Genomic DNA, 17,925 nt, shown 5'->3' on the forward strand with positions numbered 1-17,925 from the left:
TGACTTTTTTTAATAGACTATTTTTGCTGGAGGCCATAAAAGACTTCTTTAGGAACCTGTAATCAAGCTATGAAAAACAAATCATTTGCAAACAAGACCTTCCTCATTGCTTATACTTGGCAAAGATTTGCAACTTTTTATGGCAAAATCACTGGTTCAGTTTAAAATTTGAAGTATCAGATACAGCTTTCTAAACTAAAGGGAGTTCAGTATTATGTGACCTATGAAGTCTTCAGAATGTCCTGTTCTAGATTGTTTAGGAGCATCATTCTTTTTTAGTGGTTGGTTGCTTCTTTTATGAGAATTACAAGTACTTATAATCAGGAGGAACATGAAGAGATCTGAACAATTCCATGATACACTTCAGAATCATAAAAAGCATTCTTTTTTATTTTATAGATGCTGTTTTAGCTATCTATACTACCCAAATACCATTTTAATATTAGCAGTTTGCTCACCAAAATAGTMATGAAAACTATGATTCCACATATTAATACTTGCTGTAACAAGTCACAAATCAACAGAAACACAGTTTTAAAAATTTTCAATTTTGAAATTTATTTAGAACTCGGGTTGTGTGGTAAGTTTCCAATTGTCTGTTAATAGCACGCCCATGTCACTATCAAGTAAATTGCACTAATTCCCTCTGCCCAGTTCCCCCTTAGATAGCTGCAGGTTAGTCTTCTTAACAGCCGGTGTTTTGCAAATAGTGCATTATAGGACACTACTGCATTTCCTGAGTGTTCAAAGCTACTGTATGATACATTAAACTGAAGGAAAAACATGAAATTATAATCCAAAAATAAAATAGCTATTTTACTGCTGAAATACGCAATCATAAAATGCAATGTATTTTGAACACATTTTTGGAATGTTCCCAACCTCCCCCCCTTCCCCACAAAACCAGCCCACTTWTTTTTTTTTAAATTAAGCTCAACTTTTTACTTCCATTTCAAACTAAAGTTTCAGACTTCAAGTCACTAAGCTRAAGGCTGTTAAAAGATGGCTAAAGAACCCAAGAGTCTCTCAGTCTTAAATAAAGTTGGGACTAAAATATCCATGTTCATATTCCTTTATCTTTCAGGGTTCTTCCGGTGGCTTGAGTAAAAGCAGCGTAACAGTGTATTTTTGTTTTGTGGGGTTTTTCATCTTTTTAGTGCTCTTGAAAATTAGTTACTAATAGCACTAACCAGAGTGCTTAAACATAGGATTTTGCCTTTTCCCAACAGCCTTGCAATTTGCTTCAGCTTTAACGTGCAAAACCAATCTAGTCACAAACATCTCCACATTAAACACAACAAATTGTGCCAAAGTGTGTGCTGTGAATAAATGCCAACTAATCTACCAAATGTCAGCATGGCTATCAAGCACTCTTCAAGTCCAGCATAAAAGTTCATTTGTCAGAACTCAACTCATCTGGGGCAGACTGCATAGGCTATGTAAGTTACCAGTTTTTGCCTAGACAACCTCTTCATAGGTTTTTGTATTTATGCTGACAAACAGATTTAGACAAAATTTTTAACTATCCTCTACATTCACCATTATTTAGTTAACAAATCAATGAAGAAGTCCCACCACCTGTTAGCGGCATTTTCATAAGAGAACGCAATCAATTCTTAATATAACAGACCTGAAGTAGTGACAGCTGATGGAAGTGCTAACTACATTGTCCTTGCATCATTTTTCATGATACATTAAGATTTATCATTCTCATTTACAGATGATTTTGGCAGAAGAGTTCTTCAGGCTGTTGCTGAAAAAAAAGCAGTTTGTATCAGTTCAACTTTTTGTTTTGTTTTGTTTTCTTTTATGGAAATCTGTTTTGAACAAGGAATTGATAGTATGGGCAATTACCAGCAAGAATTACCAAGAGATAATGTGTTCCACTCAAGTACTATGTCAGTGGCTTGCCAATCCTTTCTGCCTAAAATATTCGTAAAAACACTGGAAATAGCTAAGAATTTTATTAAAAAAAGCTCCTTAAACATCTGCTTAATGTCCCCTTCCTTCAAATACAAAAGGGCTCTGCATTTCAGAGTTTTTTCTTGTGGAAGTAAGAGAGAGGCTACACAAGAGGTAAAGGATGGGATAATAGCTACCTTTGAATGGCTATGTTAGAAAATTTAAATGACTACTACTACTCTAAAGGTTAAATACAGAGTTTACATAACCAATCACAGCAATGGAAAAAAAAACGTAGCCAACGTATAAAATCCGTATCAGGTCAAGTGACAGTACATTAATAACCTTATATGTTATACAGAAGATAATATACACAAAGATTGTAACACTTAGATTTTTCCCTTAAAAGCCACTGTCAGTAGGGTCACAGGCTTAATATACAGGCAAGTGACTTGAGTATTTTTAATTGATAAAGGGAAAAAATTTAGGTTACAAAAGAAAAATTTATCAAGTACACTTTTTCACGTCTATACCATGATTTTAAATAAAAGCCTTAAACATTCTCCTACATACTCCACTTTCAACCTAAATGGAATATTGCTGTCAGTATACAAACCCTGGAGAGGGCAGTTCTAATCTAGTTGGTTTAACTATGCTAAAGGACAGCTATCTTAAAAGGAGATTAAGTTCAGATGTTTAAAAACTGCAACAATAAAAGAAATTTAGAAAACTTAAACAGCTATTTGTATTTAGCTAGTTACCTTTTAGAGAGCATTAGCCTAAACTCCTGTATTTTATACAGTCACTATATTAAAAAAAAAGTTCTACCACACCTAAAGGATAAGGCATAGCCATCTACTAATTGGCATATTTGTTTATTTGTCTCAGTTTGTGAAAAGGTCCTTATTTGTGTAAGCAGCAAAACAAATTTCAACTGAATGATTGCTATATGCAAAAGAACTGAAGGCAATTGCCTCTGCAGTGAACTTTACAGTTCTCAACAGCACACACGCAACATGCTATCTGAAAAAAAAAAGTAACTAACTGAACTACAGGTATTAAATACTGAAAAAAGTTTACATTTTTATTATAATTTATTTTATTTAACAATCTAAGAAGTTTGCGGCCATCAGAAGTTCCAGTGCAATTTCAGGTGCAATTGGGAATTCAGGAATCTCCGTAGAGCTGTTAGTATAGCGGACCTTGTAGGTGAAATACATGCATACTTTGGATAGGACATGGGATGGGATCTCTCTAAAATTCACCTCATTTGTTTCATTTTCTGCAAACTGTCCTGAAGGAAGGAAAAAAGAAAGTAAAAGTCAGCACTTCAATTCACTGCAACATGAAACACTACCCACATTGTCTAATACAATGCACTTAAATAGACTTGCCTAAGTCCTATGCAGGTGGGTATTAGATTTTTCAATATAAAAGAGCATGTACCACAATCACAATCCTCAAGCATATTAAGATCCATTTGCATTAGAAAATGTYGTTCATTTTGGCTGCAGCCTATTAACAATATTCTGAACAATACACCAGAAATTAAACCTTAATTTTGATCCATTTGGCTTTGAAAGGTACTTTTTTTTACTGTAACATTCACAGTTCTGAAGTCCACAGTAACAATGTGTACCAAAAAGTTATCAATCCARATTTTTAGCCTGCTTTCCATGGGAAATAAAACTTATATATGCTCCACCTTTATGTATGCACTCTTTGCTTCTGTGATCCTACTAATCTTGAATTTCTAGATCAGTTTCAGGCAGATTTGACAGAAGGTAGAAACCTCAGAGCTTAGGTAAGCTCTATGAAAACAAGCAGGCAGGAGGAAAGGGGAAACTAGTTATAACATTACTAGAGGAAAGGTTCAGGATGAGTTTATCCAGGGATTTCATCCAGTATTATCCTCCAGGACAACGAAGAATTGAGAACTGAATTCTTGAATTCTTCAAAATCCTCTGGGATATTGAGGAATTGATCCAAAACCACAAATCTCAAACCAAAAGTATATTTGAAACTAGCCCTCTGTGGTCCCTCTAAGCATGAAATTAAAYGCAAAATTATCCTGTAATTAGTCCCATAGCCTTCCTACTGTTATCTTTTCTTTTTTATTCCTCRTCTCTGTAGATTGTAAACTCATTACACTGAAAGACAAATATAAAAACTAATGCTAACTCAGTATTTATGAGAGAGCTAGCAGTGTGCAGTTTCTGCTATCCTTGCAGGAATCCCCTTCATATCAACTACAAAGCAGATTTTTTACACACAGAAAGCTGAACACGTATACTGAAGCCAGCTTGAATTCTAGTTCAGGAACAGTAGGAAGCAATGTAGATATTAGCATACTGGTAACATTTACTGAAACAGAGAACACTAACATATCAATTAAATATTGATCTATTAAGCTAGACAGCAAGAGTACCCTTCCTTGTAAACCTATTTACTTCCTAGTTTTTGTTTTGTTTTAAATACAAAACATGCTTAAATGCTGACTCCTCTACTGAGTCTAGTCCTCTGAGTAGAGTGCTTAGACTTTTATTTCTTCATATTGTCAGGAACTGTGGAACAAATTCAGAGCAGTCTTGTAACTACTCTCCTTCTTACATGTCTAGATGGTGATATGAATTAGATCAGATGCAATAGGTCTGCTACATATTTTCAAGTGCAACCATTACAATGACATTGAGCGGAACATTAAGCTGAGAATTCTAAGTGTTCTGTCTAACAATTACTGAAATTTTTCAAAGCATATTAAGAAAATAGCTATTCCAGCAAYCTTGCCTCCCCAGAATCTGAAAGAGAATATAACAACAACTGTATAGGGTCAGAACAGAGATCCACATACTCTACTGCCCACCACTCAAGTGGCCAAAGGTAAACATAAAAGATGAGAATACAGTTTTCCATCCTTTCAGACTTCCATAATAAGTAAAGGCACTTCTTAAGCTAGAGGTGGTTTCAAATATTAAGTAACACTCAATGGGTTTTCCTTCTGTGAATTTATCTATTTCCCCCTCAAACTCGAGCAAGCTTTTAGTATTCATAAGATCCAATGGAAAAGAGTTCCTGAGTTTAATCAAAAGGAATTCCTGAGCTTGATCACAAAAGTTCAACCATGAAGGGCTACCAGCTCTTGTTTGTTTGAACTTGACAGTGGCAAGCTTCATTTACAGTCTTTAAATTCTCATAATAGAAGAAATGAGTAGTAACACTAAAATTGTTAACAGTCTAGAAGCAGACAGAGTCCAATTATATGGCTGGTAGCACACCTCCACACAGGTGGATTGTTCCAACAGAAACAGTAACTAGTTGGGACTGGGAAAACTTACTACTACAACTTTTACCTACTACATGATATAAATTCAAATTGCTCAATTAAGAAAAAGAACATCATGAAGGTATTGAATTTTTTGTACCTACCTGGTCCACTCAACATAGCTTTTATTGTTCCTGATGTTAATGCATGCTCTCTTTTTACAATGAACTCATGGCCATCAGAGGATATTAACTTCACATACATAGCATCTGGGCCCTCACACCCACCATATGTTTTCTCTTCTCCATCTATAATGGAAAACATATTAATARTTTCAGAACAATGAACATTACTAAGAATACAAGCTGCAGTCTTGCACACAACTACATTTGTAGACAGAAGATTTCAATACTACCAAAAAAAGACAAAAGTATTTTGCACATTTTGAAAGAGATCTCTGAAGAGTGCAGCACCTGTTTCCAAATAGGAATTTTTTTWAAAAAATTTGTTGATTAAATTCCCTCCCTCCTCCCTCTTTTCTCCATCACCAAATGACTTCATGACATGACTTCAAAAATCTATACAGGGCTCAAATTTTCCTTTAGATAAATTCTCAAGTGTAAAGTATTTTTAAGAACATGCTACTTCTTCCTTCCACACTCATCTATGAAACTATCGCCATGTTTATTATGCTAATACTTCAACAGTTTACTAAAAGCTATCTAAATACCTAATGTTTAAAAAACACAGATTGCAAGGCAAAAAGACCTTTATGAAGCACAGATGAGAACAAAAGCAGCCAGAGAAGGGATTCCTGCMCTGAAGCAGCATGAAATGGGATTAATTCTTCTCCTACTGTCCAGTCAGACTCAAAAATCACATAGGGTTAATGCRTCTGTGCCACCCATATTATGTCCTTTGGTGGAAAACAAGGAAAGTGAAAAATACTACAGTCAAGGAAACTTGGACATTCCTCTCACAGCAATTTTGATTGTGTTTTTTTCTATTTTGCTTCTCCTTTTTGTCTCACTATACACCTGCTCTCCACTCTGCTTTTCTATAGACCCTCCCCCCCAACTTTTATTTATTTTCTTCTACCATCTCACTACTCACTTTTTGCATTCTAACACTCTCCCCATCTTGTACCTGTCTTAGCTCTTTGGGCAGCAAGTTCACTGGGGTAGGAATTGCTGAATACTGTCTCCATAGAGCTAAGCACTATAGTGCTAAGCAGACCTATCTATAAGTGGTCTTTAAACATAGCAGTAAGGAGATCATATCTACAGTTGGCCACATGTAAGTAAAAAAAGACCACAGTAATTTTAAATCTTTTTTTAGAAGCATACATCTCCCACTATACACTCCTGTAAACAGACAATTTCTATCAAATTCAAGCTGTATTTTCTACAGGAGTACAGAACTGATAGAGTAAATACTGCTAGAATTCCTTTAAGAATGCTTGAGTTCTATATTGGATATAGACTATTTTCAGAAAAGTAATAATCTTAACAGAAATGTAAAAATGAAAATACCAAAAGCTCTTGCAGCTTGGAAAAAATGCAACAGAAGAGGCCTGCATACAAACATGAAATATTGGCAATATATTCCTTTTCAGAAGGATATAGAAGTGATAYAGATTGCAAACTTGAAATTTGATTGTTAGTGTTGTTCCTCCATCTGACAAAACACAGAATAGAAGTACTAAGTGCTCCAGACTTTAGCTAGTGCTACAGTAAATAAAACATTCCCCCAGTAAATTATGTTGCTCTGTGAATTTGAAATTAAAATAGAATTATCCTATATTTATTGCTAATCTTAATAAAGTATTGCCAGTTCCAAAGATGCTAAAATATATTTAGAAAAAATATAAATAAAACCAGAATCTGTCCAATCTTGTTTGAAATTCATTCCATTAATTAGTTATTTGTATATAGAGACAAATACAGTTTTAGATGCTTAAAATCAATGCACACACACACACTGTAATTCAGAAGGAGTTCATACTTTTAACTATCTTTTAGCCAGAATTAAACAGGTTGACCACAGTAGGCAATTAAAAAATATTTAAGAGCATATAATGTAATTTGGTAGTCCACTGTCTAAGAAGCTTAGTGTTACATAACCTAAATACAACCTATTTTAGCATGTACCTTTTTAATGTTATGCACTTTAAGTAAAATAAAATTTATTATAAAATAGATGCATTTTGAATAAGTCTTTCAACAAACCAACATTCACTTGAGAAATTCCTCCTAAAAACTATTTAAAGGTTTCTATGGTTTATGAAATATTTTTTCCRCATGATCAGTATTTGCTCTTCTAATATTGGTACTAAGTGTATTGTGGAATGTAATATTTGAACACTGCAGTAATTCTATAGTAATTTTGAAGCTACAAAGTAAAATAGTGACATGATCAACATTTAGAGCCTTACCTCTACCAATATAAGAGACCACAAGATGTTCCACATTATAGTAAAAATTCTAAGAAAATCAACTTACCCATTATCTTATAAAAATTTTTTATTTCTTTGCAACAGCAGCTTTTGCAATAGGAGCGTCTGAAAAAAACACAAGTGGCAGAGCTTTCAGTCAGTAGTATGATGATTCCTTAAGCTAGCTTCAGTTTTTAACCTTTACATTATCATAAAAACTATTTAGGAAAAATATGATGATACACAACATGCAGTGTTGATGAATACTTAAACATCAGTTTTGAAATTTATTTTCACTGTCCAGAGATCCTTACCAGCTTGCCATACTCTGATATTTCTAAACTCTATTTTTTAGCTTTCTTAGTAAAGAAATTGTTYCTTTAAGCTCTTTAAGGCTCTTGACTATAAAGCTGGAGTTATTCCGAGAGCCTTAAGACATTTATTACTACGGACATGCTAATGGGCTGGGGTAGGGATGATGCAGGATGACAAGTTTTGCCACAGTAAAATACATACAGCAAAAAGCACTTAAGAGACTATGCAGCTTGTTTAGAGAGGAAAAGAAGTCAGTCAAGTTTACAATGTGAATCGAGGAGTGGTTGATACATCAGATGGTTCTGCTGCCTTTTCAGACGGACCATGACAGGCTGGAGAAATGGGCAAACAGGAGTCTCACAAAGCTCAAAGAGAAACAYACAGTCCAGCACCTGGGGAAGGACTAACCCCACGCACCAGCAGAGGCTGGGAGGCAACTAGCTGGAAAGTATCTTTTTCCAAAAAAGACCCAAGGGTGCTGGTGGACAAGTTGAACATGAGCCACCAGTGTGCCCTTGTAGTGAAGGAGGCCAGTAGCATCCTGGGCCACATTAGGAAGAGCACTGCCAGCAGGATGAGGGAGGTGATCCTGCCTCTCAGCATTGCTGAGGCACGTGGAGTGCTGTGCTCCGTTCTGCACTCCCCAGCACAAGGAAAGACAGGGGAACACAAAGACAGTTAAGGGACTTATCATCTTTCATATGAGGAGAGGCTGAGAGAACTCGGATTATTTAGCCAGAAGAAAAGGCAGCTCAGGGAGATCTTATCAATGTGTGTAAGTAACTGATGAGAGGGAGTAAAGATGACTRAGCCAGATTCTTCTCATTGGTATCCAGTGAAAGGACAAGATGCAATGGGCATGTATTGAAATACAAGACATTCCATTTAAAGAAAAAACACTTCTCCCATGAAAGTGACTGAACACTAAGGTTGATCAGAGAGGTTCTTTGGTGGTATCTAAAATCCAGCTGCACAAGATCTGAAGCTGATCCTGCTTTGGACAGGGGGTGGRGGTTGGACTACATCTCCAAGGGTCCCTCCCAGCCTCTTCTTTCTGTGATTCTACAGATTTACCATCCAGTTTGTATTAACTCCCCAGAGCAGACTTAGTCAGTATTGTTGCCCTTTGTAGCACTCACTTTCAAAGTACATCATTTAATATAAGAGACCAGGCATGCTAAAGGATGAACATGCAGATCTGATATGTTCATTACACATATGCACGAGTCTCCCTCTCAGTGAATATACACTCAAGGATTAGAAACATGTATCATAGAAACAAGGATAGCAAGTAGCAAATCTTTAAGAACCCACCATATGATAGAGTTAAGAGCCTTAATAACTGTAGACAAGCACTTGAGAGAGGTCGCAGTGCTGAACTCAATGGACTGTCAGTAAAAAATACTGCTTGCTGACAGATGATAGACAGCACTGTGCTTTCAGTGAAGCACACTTGCCAGCTCCCACCATCTGGCCTTTCAACTTGTCCTTTTCAAAAGATTGACAATTCCATGACATAGGCAAATAATTGTCACCTAAATAATCTACTTTACACATTCAACATAAATACTTACGGGGTAAATTAAGAGTTGCCACAGCTTATAAATTCACCAACAGTTTGCTACATACATACTTCCCCATGTAAATATATCCTRAGTATAGCAATGAAATGAAAGCACTTATCTGCAAAACATATCTGGTATGTTCAAATACAATATATATTTATTCACACTGAAACTGGCCTTCTGTTATGAAAAAGAAAACTTTGGAATAGAATTTTTTTTCATCTTAAGAGCAACTTTCCAATCATTGACCCAGTACAGATCAATGAAGTACTATTGTGTGCTAACAGATTCAGGAAAACATCACCAGTGACTCTGGTTGGCTTCCTAGCTGACAACCAGGGCTGAGGGCAGCAAAGAAACTGGTAAGAATTCTGACAATTCACACCATTGCTTAGAAAAGTAATGAGCAACAGCAGAGGCATGAACCAGAATTACTCACTACAGAGAAGAACTGTGGTATGTGAATGCAAGAGGAAAAAAACAGAACAAAGACCAATGTTTTCCCCCACCTCCCACATTTGTGGTAAAAGCCCAAAACGCAAGCAAGTTGTAGAGGGAGCTGAAAGACAAAGTTTTTCTTCCACCATTTGGAGGATAAGTTTTACAGATATCACTGAGAAAAATCAAATTCATCTCTTCAGAAGACATAGCTCTTTGCTCTTGTTGGTAGCTTTACTTTTCAACAGCAGTTTGGAGAGGGGTATGTTGACTTATTCCATCTTCTTTTTCAGGTTGATTTCATGTAAGCAAATATGAAATAGTTTGAATGCTTTTTTTTTTTCCTCCCAAGCTTTCACAAGAACACACCTTACTCCGCATACTTAACCAAACTACATATGCATGACAAGAGATARAACAGTCCTTAACTTTCTGAGGAGAAGAGAGTATCCTCTACCTACACTGGTTATGTCTTTAAAGTTGTCTTCATCTTACAAAAGTCTTTTTATAAAAAAAATACTTTCCCAATTACATAGGGCAACTCTCCACCAGTACTTTTGCAGGTAAAAAGTTTCTTAACATAAAGCACATTCAAGAATGCTCTTTCAGAGTTAATTTGTGTAAACTGCCATAGAGATGCCCTAATATCAGATGTTAAATGCCATTGCCATTTTCATTAATTCCACAAACACCTCCAGGGGAATCACATTCAGTTGCTGCACAATTAGGTGCAGGAACAGTAGAAAACTGATGTGATCTTTTCTCCTGCTTCAACAGGTTTTGTAAATGGAAATCAAGCATCCTATGGGCAAATACTTGTTGCTCAGAAACTGAAGGACACCTTTATTACTACTTCTTCACAGAAGAGGATCGCTTGTGCTACCCCTTTCTATAGCCATAAGCCTCTTCCCTACACTCCACAAGGGTAGTGAAACAGCTTATTTTTATAAATAGAAGAAAAGAACAAAAGAATTGATACCATTTTGTGACAGTTAACAGCAGCAAGATAAAATATGCCTCACTTTTCCATATAGATAGTACCACTGAACAGAGGAAGGAACAAAAACAGGCTAGCTAGTGGGAATGAGAATATATTAACACCTTCCAAGGTGAAGGTATAACTTGAAGGGATAATATGTTAAAGTTGGGGAACTGAAATAATTCCCGAACCAGAAGTTTAGAGTTGTCAAAAAATTGCAAATCCAATGAGCATTTTAATTAAATTGAAATGAATGTGCTATCATATGATTAGAGAGAAAAAAAAATGCAGCAGTTACACCTAAGGAAAAAAAAAAAAAAAAACATGCTCAGGTTCAGTGGTCTAAATTCAAGTGTATGAAATATAAACAAAAATGGGATAAAAATGCCATAAAGGTTAGCAGAGTTACAATATGCTAGACTAAACCAATACCTTAAAAAAAAAAAAACACACATTCAGTCATTTCCTTGATAATGGGCAAGGAAGTAAACTAGATGTAATCTGGATTCAGTAAACCATGTGAGGTTAAATAAATGTGAAGAAGAGAATCTTAAAAAAGAAACTTTCTAAAAGAATGCCATATAACACTGCAAAAATGAAACAATGGGGCTAGAAAACAGTAATTAGTGAAGTTATTCCAAAAATTACAAACTTCTTTTTTTTAAAAAAAAAAAACAATGCTGCCAGGAAAAGAAGGCATGTTTAGATGGGACAAATGTGGAAAGCAACAAAAGCAGAACAGAGTATCATATAAATAACTGAAAAATATTGAAAAACGACATACTCGAAGCTAGATGAAATGAAATAATATGAAATGTCAGAGCTATGCATGTAGGGATTAATGAGTTTCTTTTATGTCATCAGGGCTTGGAAGTTTTAGCCATCCTATGGTCAACTATAAACTGATGCAGTTTGGGGATGGGTGGGAAGCAAAGCAAATTAAGGACTTAGGGAAACATTAATGCTGTTTCACTACCTTTGGGTGACAATTTGTCTGGAATACCACCCACAATACTAGTTACCTGTCTTCAAGGATAAGAAGTTCAAATTCAAAAAACTACAGAAAGGAGCTACCGACATGACCAAAGAGCCTGTTGTATAAAAGAACCCTGCTTATTCAGCTTAGAAAAATAAAGCTGGACTGAATGTTAGCATAACAATTCATTATAAGGATAAATATCAAGGAAGAAGTATACCTCATTATTCCTCAGTTTAAGTCCAACAAGCAAACATACTAGAAAATAATAAATATTGCTATTCCAAAATCCAAGTTTTGTCTAGAAAGTAAAACAAAACTTTAACACTCAAATGCTAAAAACAAAAAATGCAGAAAATCTACCTACTTTTAAGWAAAAGCTTTATAGGGTTCTCTTGTGGTTTTATATTGAGAAGGAAAGGAAGAGAGTAGGAAAGCTGGGCAAACTGAGAAACATAGAAAAGCAATAATAACCTGTTAGAATCTCTTTGTTCTTCTTCTGAATCAAGAAGTGTTGAATTGAAAAGATTAGCACATACTGCATTAGAAACCATTATTTTGTGAAAAGCATCATCTTCCTAGCAGTTATACTCAAGTTGATTGAGACTGCACTAACATGATCCCACATAAGCCACAGCCTACTCTCTTCAGTCAACTATATTATTGGCTTATGAGTTTATAAAAAGGTAAGTAGAAAAATGACCCTGAAAAGCTCGTACAAAAGCAAACATGCAGCTGCACATTTGATGCTTTTTTTCGTAGAAATCTGATTTGTTACTCAACATCTTAAGAGAAAAAAAAATCCACAGAGAAAATAAATTAGAACAGGAACAACAACAGATGAAGGATGAAGAGATACCTACCACACACAAGTTACAGGTATAAAAGGAGTGAGAAGGAATTCTTTCTGCACAAAAACACCACCCTACACACAACTTTTAAAAAGACTGACAATTAGATCCTCGCAAGTATCAAATAAGAGGTTAGAAACAGAAACTCAAGTCAAAGAGTGTGTCCTCTTACCAGAATTTTTTCTTGGGGCGTATTTTCTAATATTGCAAAACATCTCATTATAATTTCCTTCTGTATCATGAAAATGTGCAGAGGAAAATCTTTGTTAAGGCAATATGAAGAAAACACCTGGTGAGATTTATGACGGTACCCACCTATATTAAGTACTTTACTACATTTTATAGATGTTTGCCTGACTTCACTAAGATCACACTAATGCAAGAGACCAATTTAAGTTTTCTGAGCACTAGAACCAGACCCATGCAAAGAAACACTAACTTTTTATTCAAAATATATTCTCTATTCCATTTCTCCTTCGAGAAGCTTATGTGGCATTATGAATTAGACAGCTCTGCTCCCTGCCTTCACTCTCAAAATGCACATATTAAGTATTCTTGTTTTCCTGTAATGCCTCCTTAATAAAAAAGGGAGAATTAAACATTAGCTAAAACTGCACTAATTAAGAGATTGCAAAAAAAAAAGGATATACCACTTTCCATCCAAAAAAAATGGAAAAAGGGTAAGTACAATAAAAWTTAAAACAGTATTTGGCACAGAAGAGAAATCTGTCTCCAAACTGTCTAAAACTTTTAGACAGTTCCCAAACTGTCTAAAAAGGAAGCTGCTGCTGCAGAAGACAAAAGTTAGAAATTAGAGAACCGAAATTTTTCAGACGTTGCTAGAGTATTTACATCCACAAAGTAAAATATAGCTATGTGTCATAAAAATTGATTAACCTACACAAGTCAAGCATTCTTCTTGTCAGCATACTCAAATGTTTTGTCTTCCTCCTCACAACCTTAAGAATAAATACTACAGTTCAGCGAGTGTACTGTGACTCCTTTCCGGCTTGTCTTGAAGCATCAAGTGCAAGAGACAATGAAGCACGTCCATGACATTCCTACCTTACTCCCCACATTCAGTGCTTGTCTCCCAAGCCTACCCAAATTTTTAGCATGTCATTCCCTTGCAAAACTTGTATGTCTATAGTCTGGAATATATGTCACTTCAGAGACATGTGATAATTTAACCAAGCACATGCAACCATTGTACAGATTCCAAAACTCCACTGCTTTATTTTAATTAAGTGCAAGCAGGTTAAATCTACGCATTTGCGAGCAGATTCTCTGATCTCACAGAAAACTTAAGAGTTTAGATTCTAGTCTAGGGCAACTCAAATGATTACCAATTCATTAACTTTGTAATACACCCATGGCTTTTGTACACTTCAGCTTGTGACATTTCTTTTGTCTTCTGCATTCATTTTTTTGGAAAAATGTGGGGCAAATAACTCAAATGCCTTCACAATTCCTTGGATAGTTTAAAAGTCAAATGTGAATTTTTCTGGATGCCGTTTGTATGTTAGTAAATATTCATCAATGAGMAAAGGCTATTATGTGTTAAAACATTAGTCTCCTGTTTAGTCCCAGGCAGCTATGTCCTAGTCCTAGATGCTGTACACTGATTTGTTCAAAAATACAGCACTTCAATTTAGCGTTCTTTGCTCAGGACACACTAGAAAACACTGAAAATAAAGACTCTAGTATATTTTGTAAAATCATGAGGAAACTGCTAGAGCATGATTTCCAAATCAGTTGACCTGACATTCCATAAACATAAATACTGAAGTTCAAACATTCAGGGCAAACTGAACTGTGAGGAGGTATACTATAGAGAAAGGTAAGAGGAAGGTATATTAAAGGTGAATGCTAGCTAAGACAAGCATGAGATGAGTTAGGATACTGTGCGTGGACTATCAAAGATTTCACTTCACTCAAGATTTTCTTTTTTCTACGGAAGTTTTCAGTAACTCCTTTATTATTTTTCTTCCTAGCATATAACAAAAGCCAGGAATATAGCCTTTACTAAGCCTTGTATACTTCTTGCCATAGCAGAAAAAAATGCTAGCTTATTCTACTGTATTTCCCCTCTCTCATTCTAAGTATTTATCAAAACCTACTGTTTTATAAATTATCCCATAATCAAGATAGTTAAATGGTGAACTTTAAAAAAAACTTTATGGATGTAAAAAATTTTGTCAGAAACCCAATACCCAAACTCCTTTATTTTGACCTGACATTTTTTTTTCCATAAAAGTATGTTTGTTAAGACTTTCTTGTGGTACACACAGAGAACTATAAAAACACAGTAAAACATCYGAAGCTACGTAAGCTCCCAGAAGGTGTTAAACTGTCCTCATACAAAGCATAAATGACATGAGCATGAATACAGAAGTACATCCTGGAAAGAAATCTGAAGGTGGGAACAACAGGAAGGAAGAAGGTACTTGAGAATCAGCTGGATCTCCTTGCTGTCTTGTAAGACAGTAACCAACACTAAATCTTCATATGAAGTCTGCATGATGTTTCAAGAAACTAGCTACATCTTTTCATCACCTACTGCAGTACGAAGAAGCTCAAGTAACTTTTAGCTGATATATCAAGAAAAAAAGTGCTGAAAGCTTCTAAAACATATCTGTCCTGAAGCTCCCATAGATGTTAACGCTAACGGCCATAAACACTAAAAGATTTGTTAGGGAAATTTTTATTTGCACATTATATCTTAAGATCAGCCTTCTAATAGTTTAAGCTATGTCATACATGTGCAAAAATAGTAGCTGCTGTATTACAAAGAATTAACACTTTCCCACTTTTAAATAACACCCTGGTTATTAAACAGTATTTCTCTACCAACATTACTGTTTTTTTCTTAGTATACTAACAGGGAAAAAAATTGATTACAGGAAGAAATATTCAGAAATGTAGGTACAAAGCGGTGTTTAAGCAAACAGGTGAGAGACCTTTAAGATATGTGTATTTTTCTGTTTTCCTTCCAAAATGAATGTCTCCAAGTGATCCACTGCAAACTCAAGTAAACAAAAGTCCTACAACTTTCTAAGTTTCTCTACAGTACAAGGCTTATTTCAAATTTTGTAGTATTAAACACCTTTAGTACAGTTCAAAGTAAGAGAAATACCTGTAGATAATACTACACACTTACACAAAATAAAACTGGGCCTCGGAGGAAACTGCTAGCATCACACCCTTTCCTTTTCATACATATATCTCAAGACATCAATCATTTATCAATGCCTATGTTCATTTATACTTATATTAAATCTGTGAGGAACAGATTTTCCTGAAAAACTTGATGTGTTTTTTTTTCCTAACTACACATAAAACAGTGAGTGTACCACCCTTTTCCATCAACCTTGCTTTGTTTATATTGTTTGACTATTACAGCTAAAGCACTTTAACTAGCACTTCTCACCTTGGTATAACAACCCCAGGGGGTGCATCCTAAATTCTTTCGGCCTTAGTTTTTCCCCTCTCTCTAGGGCCAGGCGTGGGAAGAGGGTGGACGTCATTTGAGGCAGAAAAAGTTTAAGAGCGATATTTAATTAAAACACCGTTCTGGAAAGCCCCTTTCCCGACGGCGCGTGGATTTCCAGGCAACTGATTTACTCACGCACCAGAGGAGGGAAACGCGCCTCTCCCCCTCCCTCCGCTCCCCGGCCCTAGGCGAGAACCCCAGCCTGGCCCCACACGCGGGGCCCCGCTCGCCCAACGGCCCCGCGGCCCCTCCGCGCCTCTCCGCTCCGCGGCCTAGCCCCGACCCGGCGCCCGCCTCCCGCAGCGGGGCCGGCACAGCGCGGCGGGGCGGGCGAGGCCCGCTCCTCTCCCAGGGGCGGCCCCAGGAGCTCCCCCTCCTCACTTCCCGCCTCGGACGGCGGCGGCGCCCTGCGCGGCCCGGACTCCCTGCGCGGCGCGGACGCCCCCCCCGCTCCGCGGCCGCTCACCCGTCGGCGCCCCTACCTCTGCCCTGCTCGCACGGCCCCTCTCTGTGTCGGGCCAGCTGCCTCGCGAACACTTCCGCCAGGTCACAACACACTTCCGGCCGCGACGCGCAGCCCCGCGGCCTGCCCTTGAGAGGTGCGCGGCGCCTGGCTCCCGCCATGCCGTGCGGCGGGAGCGAGGCATGCTGGGGCGGGTAGTTCCTGCCGGCCGGGGGCACAGGTGCGAGTCGACCATGTTAGAGGCGGCGCCGGCGGCGGCTCGGCCCGGCCCGGCCCGGCCCGGCCTGGCCTGGTCCGGCCCGGCCGAGGTCCCTCGAGGGGAGCAGGCCTGCGGCGTCGGGGCAGCGCAGCAGCAGCGCCGCGTTTTAGCAAGCGGTTCCCCGTGCGGGGCTTCCTGCCTCGGGGGTCGCAGCAGCCAAAGCTTTCGTGAGGCTCCCCCGCAGCAGTAAAGCTAAAACCCGCGGTTTTGGGTGGAGAGTTGAGCCCCCCAGCCGCCCCCGGGCATCCGAGGCAGCCCCGCTGCGAGGTCCACCCCAAGCTGCTGGACTCGGACCCAAATTCTGCGGGTCAGCTGCGGGCCTGGGGGTGGGGGGGGAAGGGAGGAAGTGGTGCCAAGAAAGCAATAACGGGTGAAAGCCCGTTTGTAAAATTTCTGCAAATCGAATACTTTGTTTCTGTTCTACTAAAGGGAAATCGTCTAGACTGGCAGGGATTTCTGCCAGTAGTTTCACAGTATGCTGTAATTTTCAGCTGCATCTAAAAATTGTTTTCAAAAAAGTAACGCTAAGTATTTGGGAAAACAGAACAGGTGCCTTTGCAAGTCAGACGCACTGAAACTTAATTTTTTCACGGGAAACTTTATTACTCCAATTTTCTTGCGCTCATCGCCCACAACGTCATTTGCGTGCCTGACTCATTTCTGCAGTTTCCTTGGTTTTACCACCCTCACCTTTTACATGTTTTCTACCTCACGTGTGCCTGCGCACTCTCATCAGTGAAACAACACCGGCTTCCTTGGGGGGGAAAGCGTGACAGCTCTACGCTCACGCTACCACCAGCACAAGGCTACATGGACGCGCAGGGCCGAGGCCGCCCGCTGGCCAGCTCTACTCCGGCTGCCGATTTTACGCGGCGAGGCGCCGCGAGCCTGGGCCGGACCCTTTCCGGCGGCGGAACCAAAGCGCCGGGCTGCGGGGCAGCGGGGGCCGCCGGCGGTGGCGCCGCGCTCCTTCCCTCCCCCTCCCCCC

At 38.2% G+C, this 17,925-nt stretch overlaps 2 protein-coding genes across 3 annotated transcripts in view; one reads left to right on the plus strand and one right to left on the minus strand.

Moving 5' to 3' along the window:
• Nucleotides 1-532: 532 nt before the first annotated feature.
• ELOC (elongin C) lies at nt 533-16,777 on the minus strand. Of its 2 annotated transcripts, XM_085325226.1 has the most exons (5): nt 16,698-16,762; nt 16,153-16,215; nt 7,666-7,724; nt 5,329-5,472; nt 533-3,196 (listed from the first exon to the last, which is right to left on the minus strand). In XM_085325226.1, exons 3-5 carry the CDS (start codon nt 7,667-7,669, stop codon nt 3,006-3,008), a joined length of 339 nt encoding a protein of 112 aa, XP_085181352.1. In that variant the 5' UTR covers nt 7,670-7,724; nt 16,153-16,215; nt 16,698-16,762; the 3' UTR covers nt 533-3,005. The 2 variants fall into 2 exon arrangements, with proteins under 2 accessions (XP_085181352.1, XP_085181343.1); XM_085325217.1 differs by lacking the exon at nt 16,153-16,215 and having other exon boundaries at nt 16,698-16,777.
• Nucleotides 16,778-16,911: 134 nt separating this feature from the next.
• The window catches only part of TMEM70 (transmembrane protein 70), a 3,884-nt gene continuing 2,870 nt past the window's right edge, over nt 16,912-17,925 (plus strand). The window contains exon 1 of the mRNA XM_085325315.1: nt 16,912-17,123. Within this exon, the coding sequence (XP_085181441.1) occupies nt 16,912-17,123 (212 nt within the window). The remainder of the gene's footprint in view (nt 17,124-17,925) is intronic.

Source organism: Rhea americana, unplaced genomic scaffold (genome assembly GCF_003343005.1).
Source record: "Rhea americana isolate MKP2758 unplaced genomic scaffold, rheAme1 scaffold_121, whole genome shotgun sequence".
Lineage (NCBI taxonomy): Eukaryota > Metazoa > Chordata > Aves > Rheiformes > Rheidae > Rhea > Rhea americana.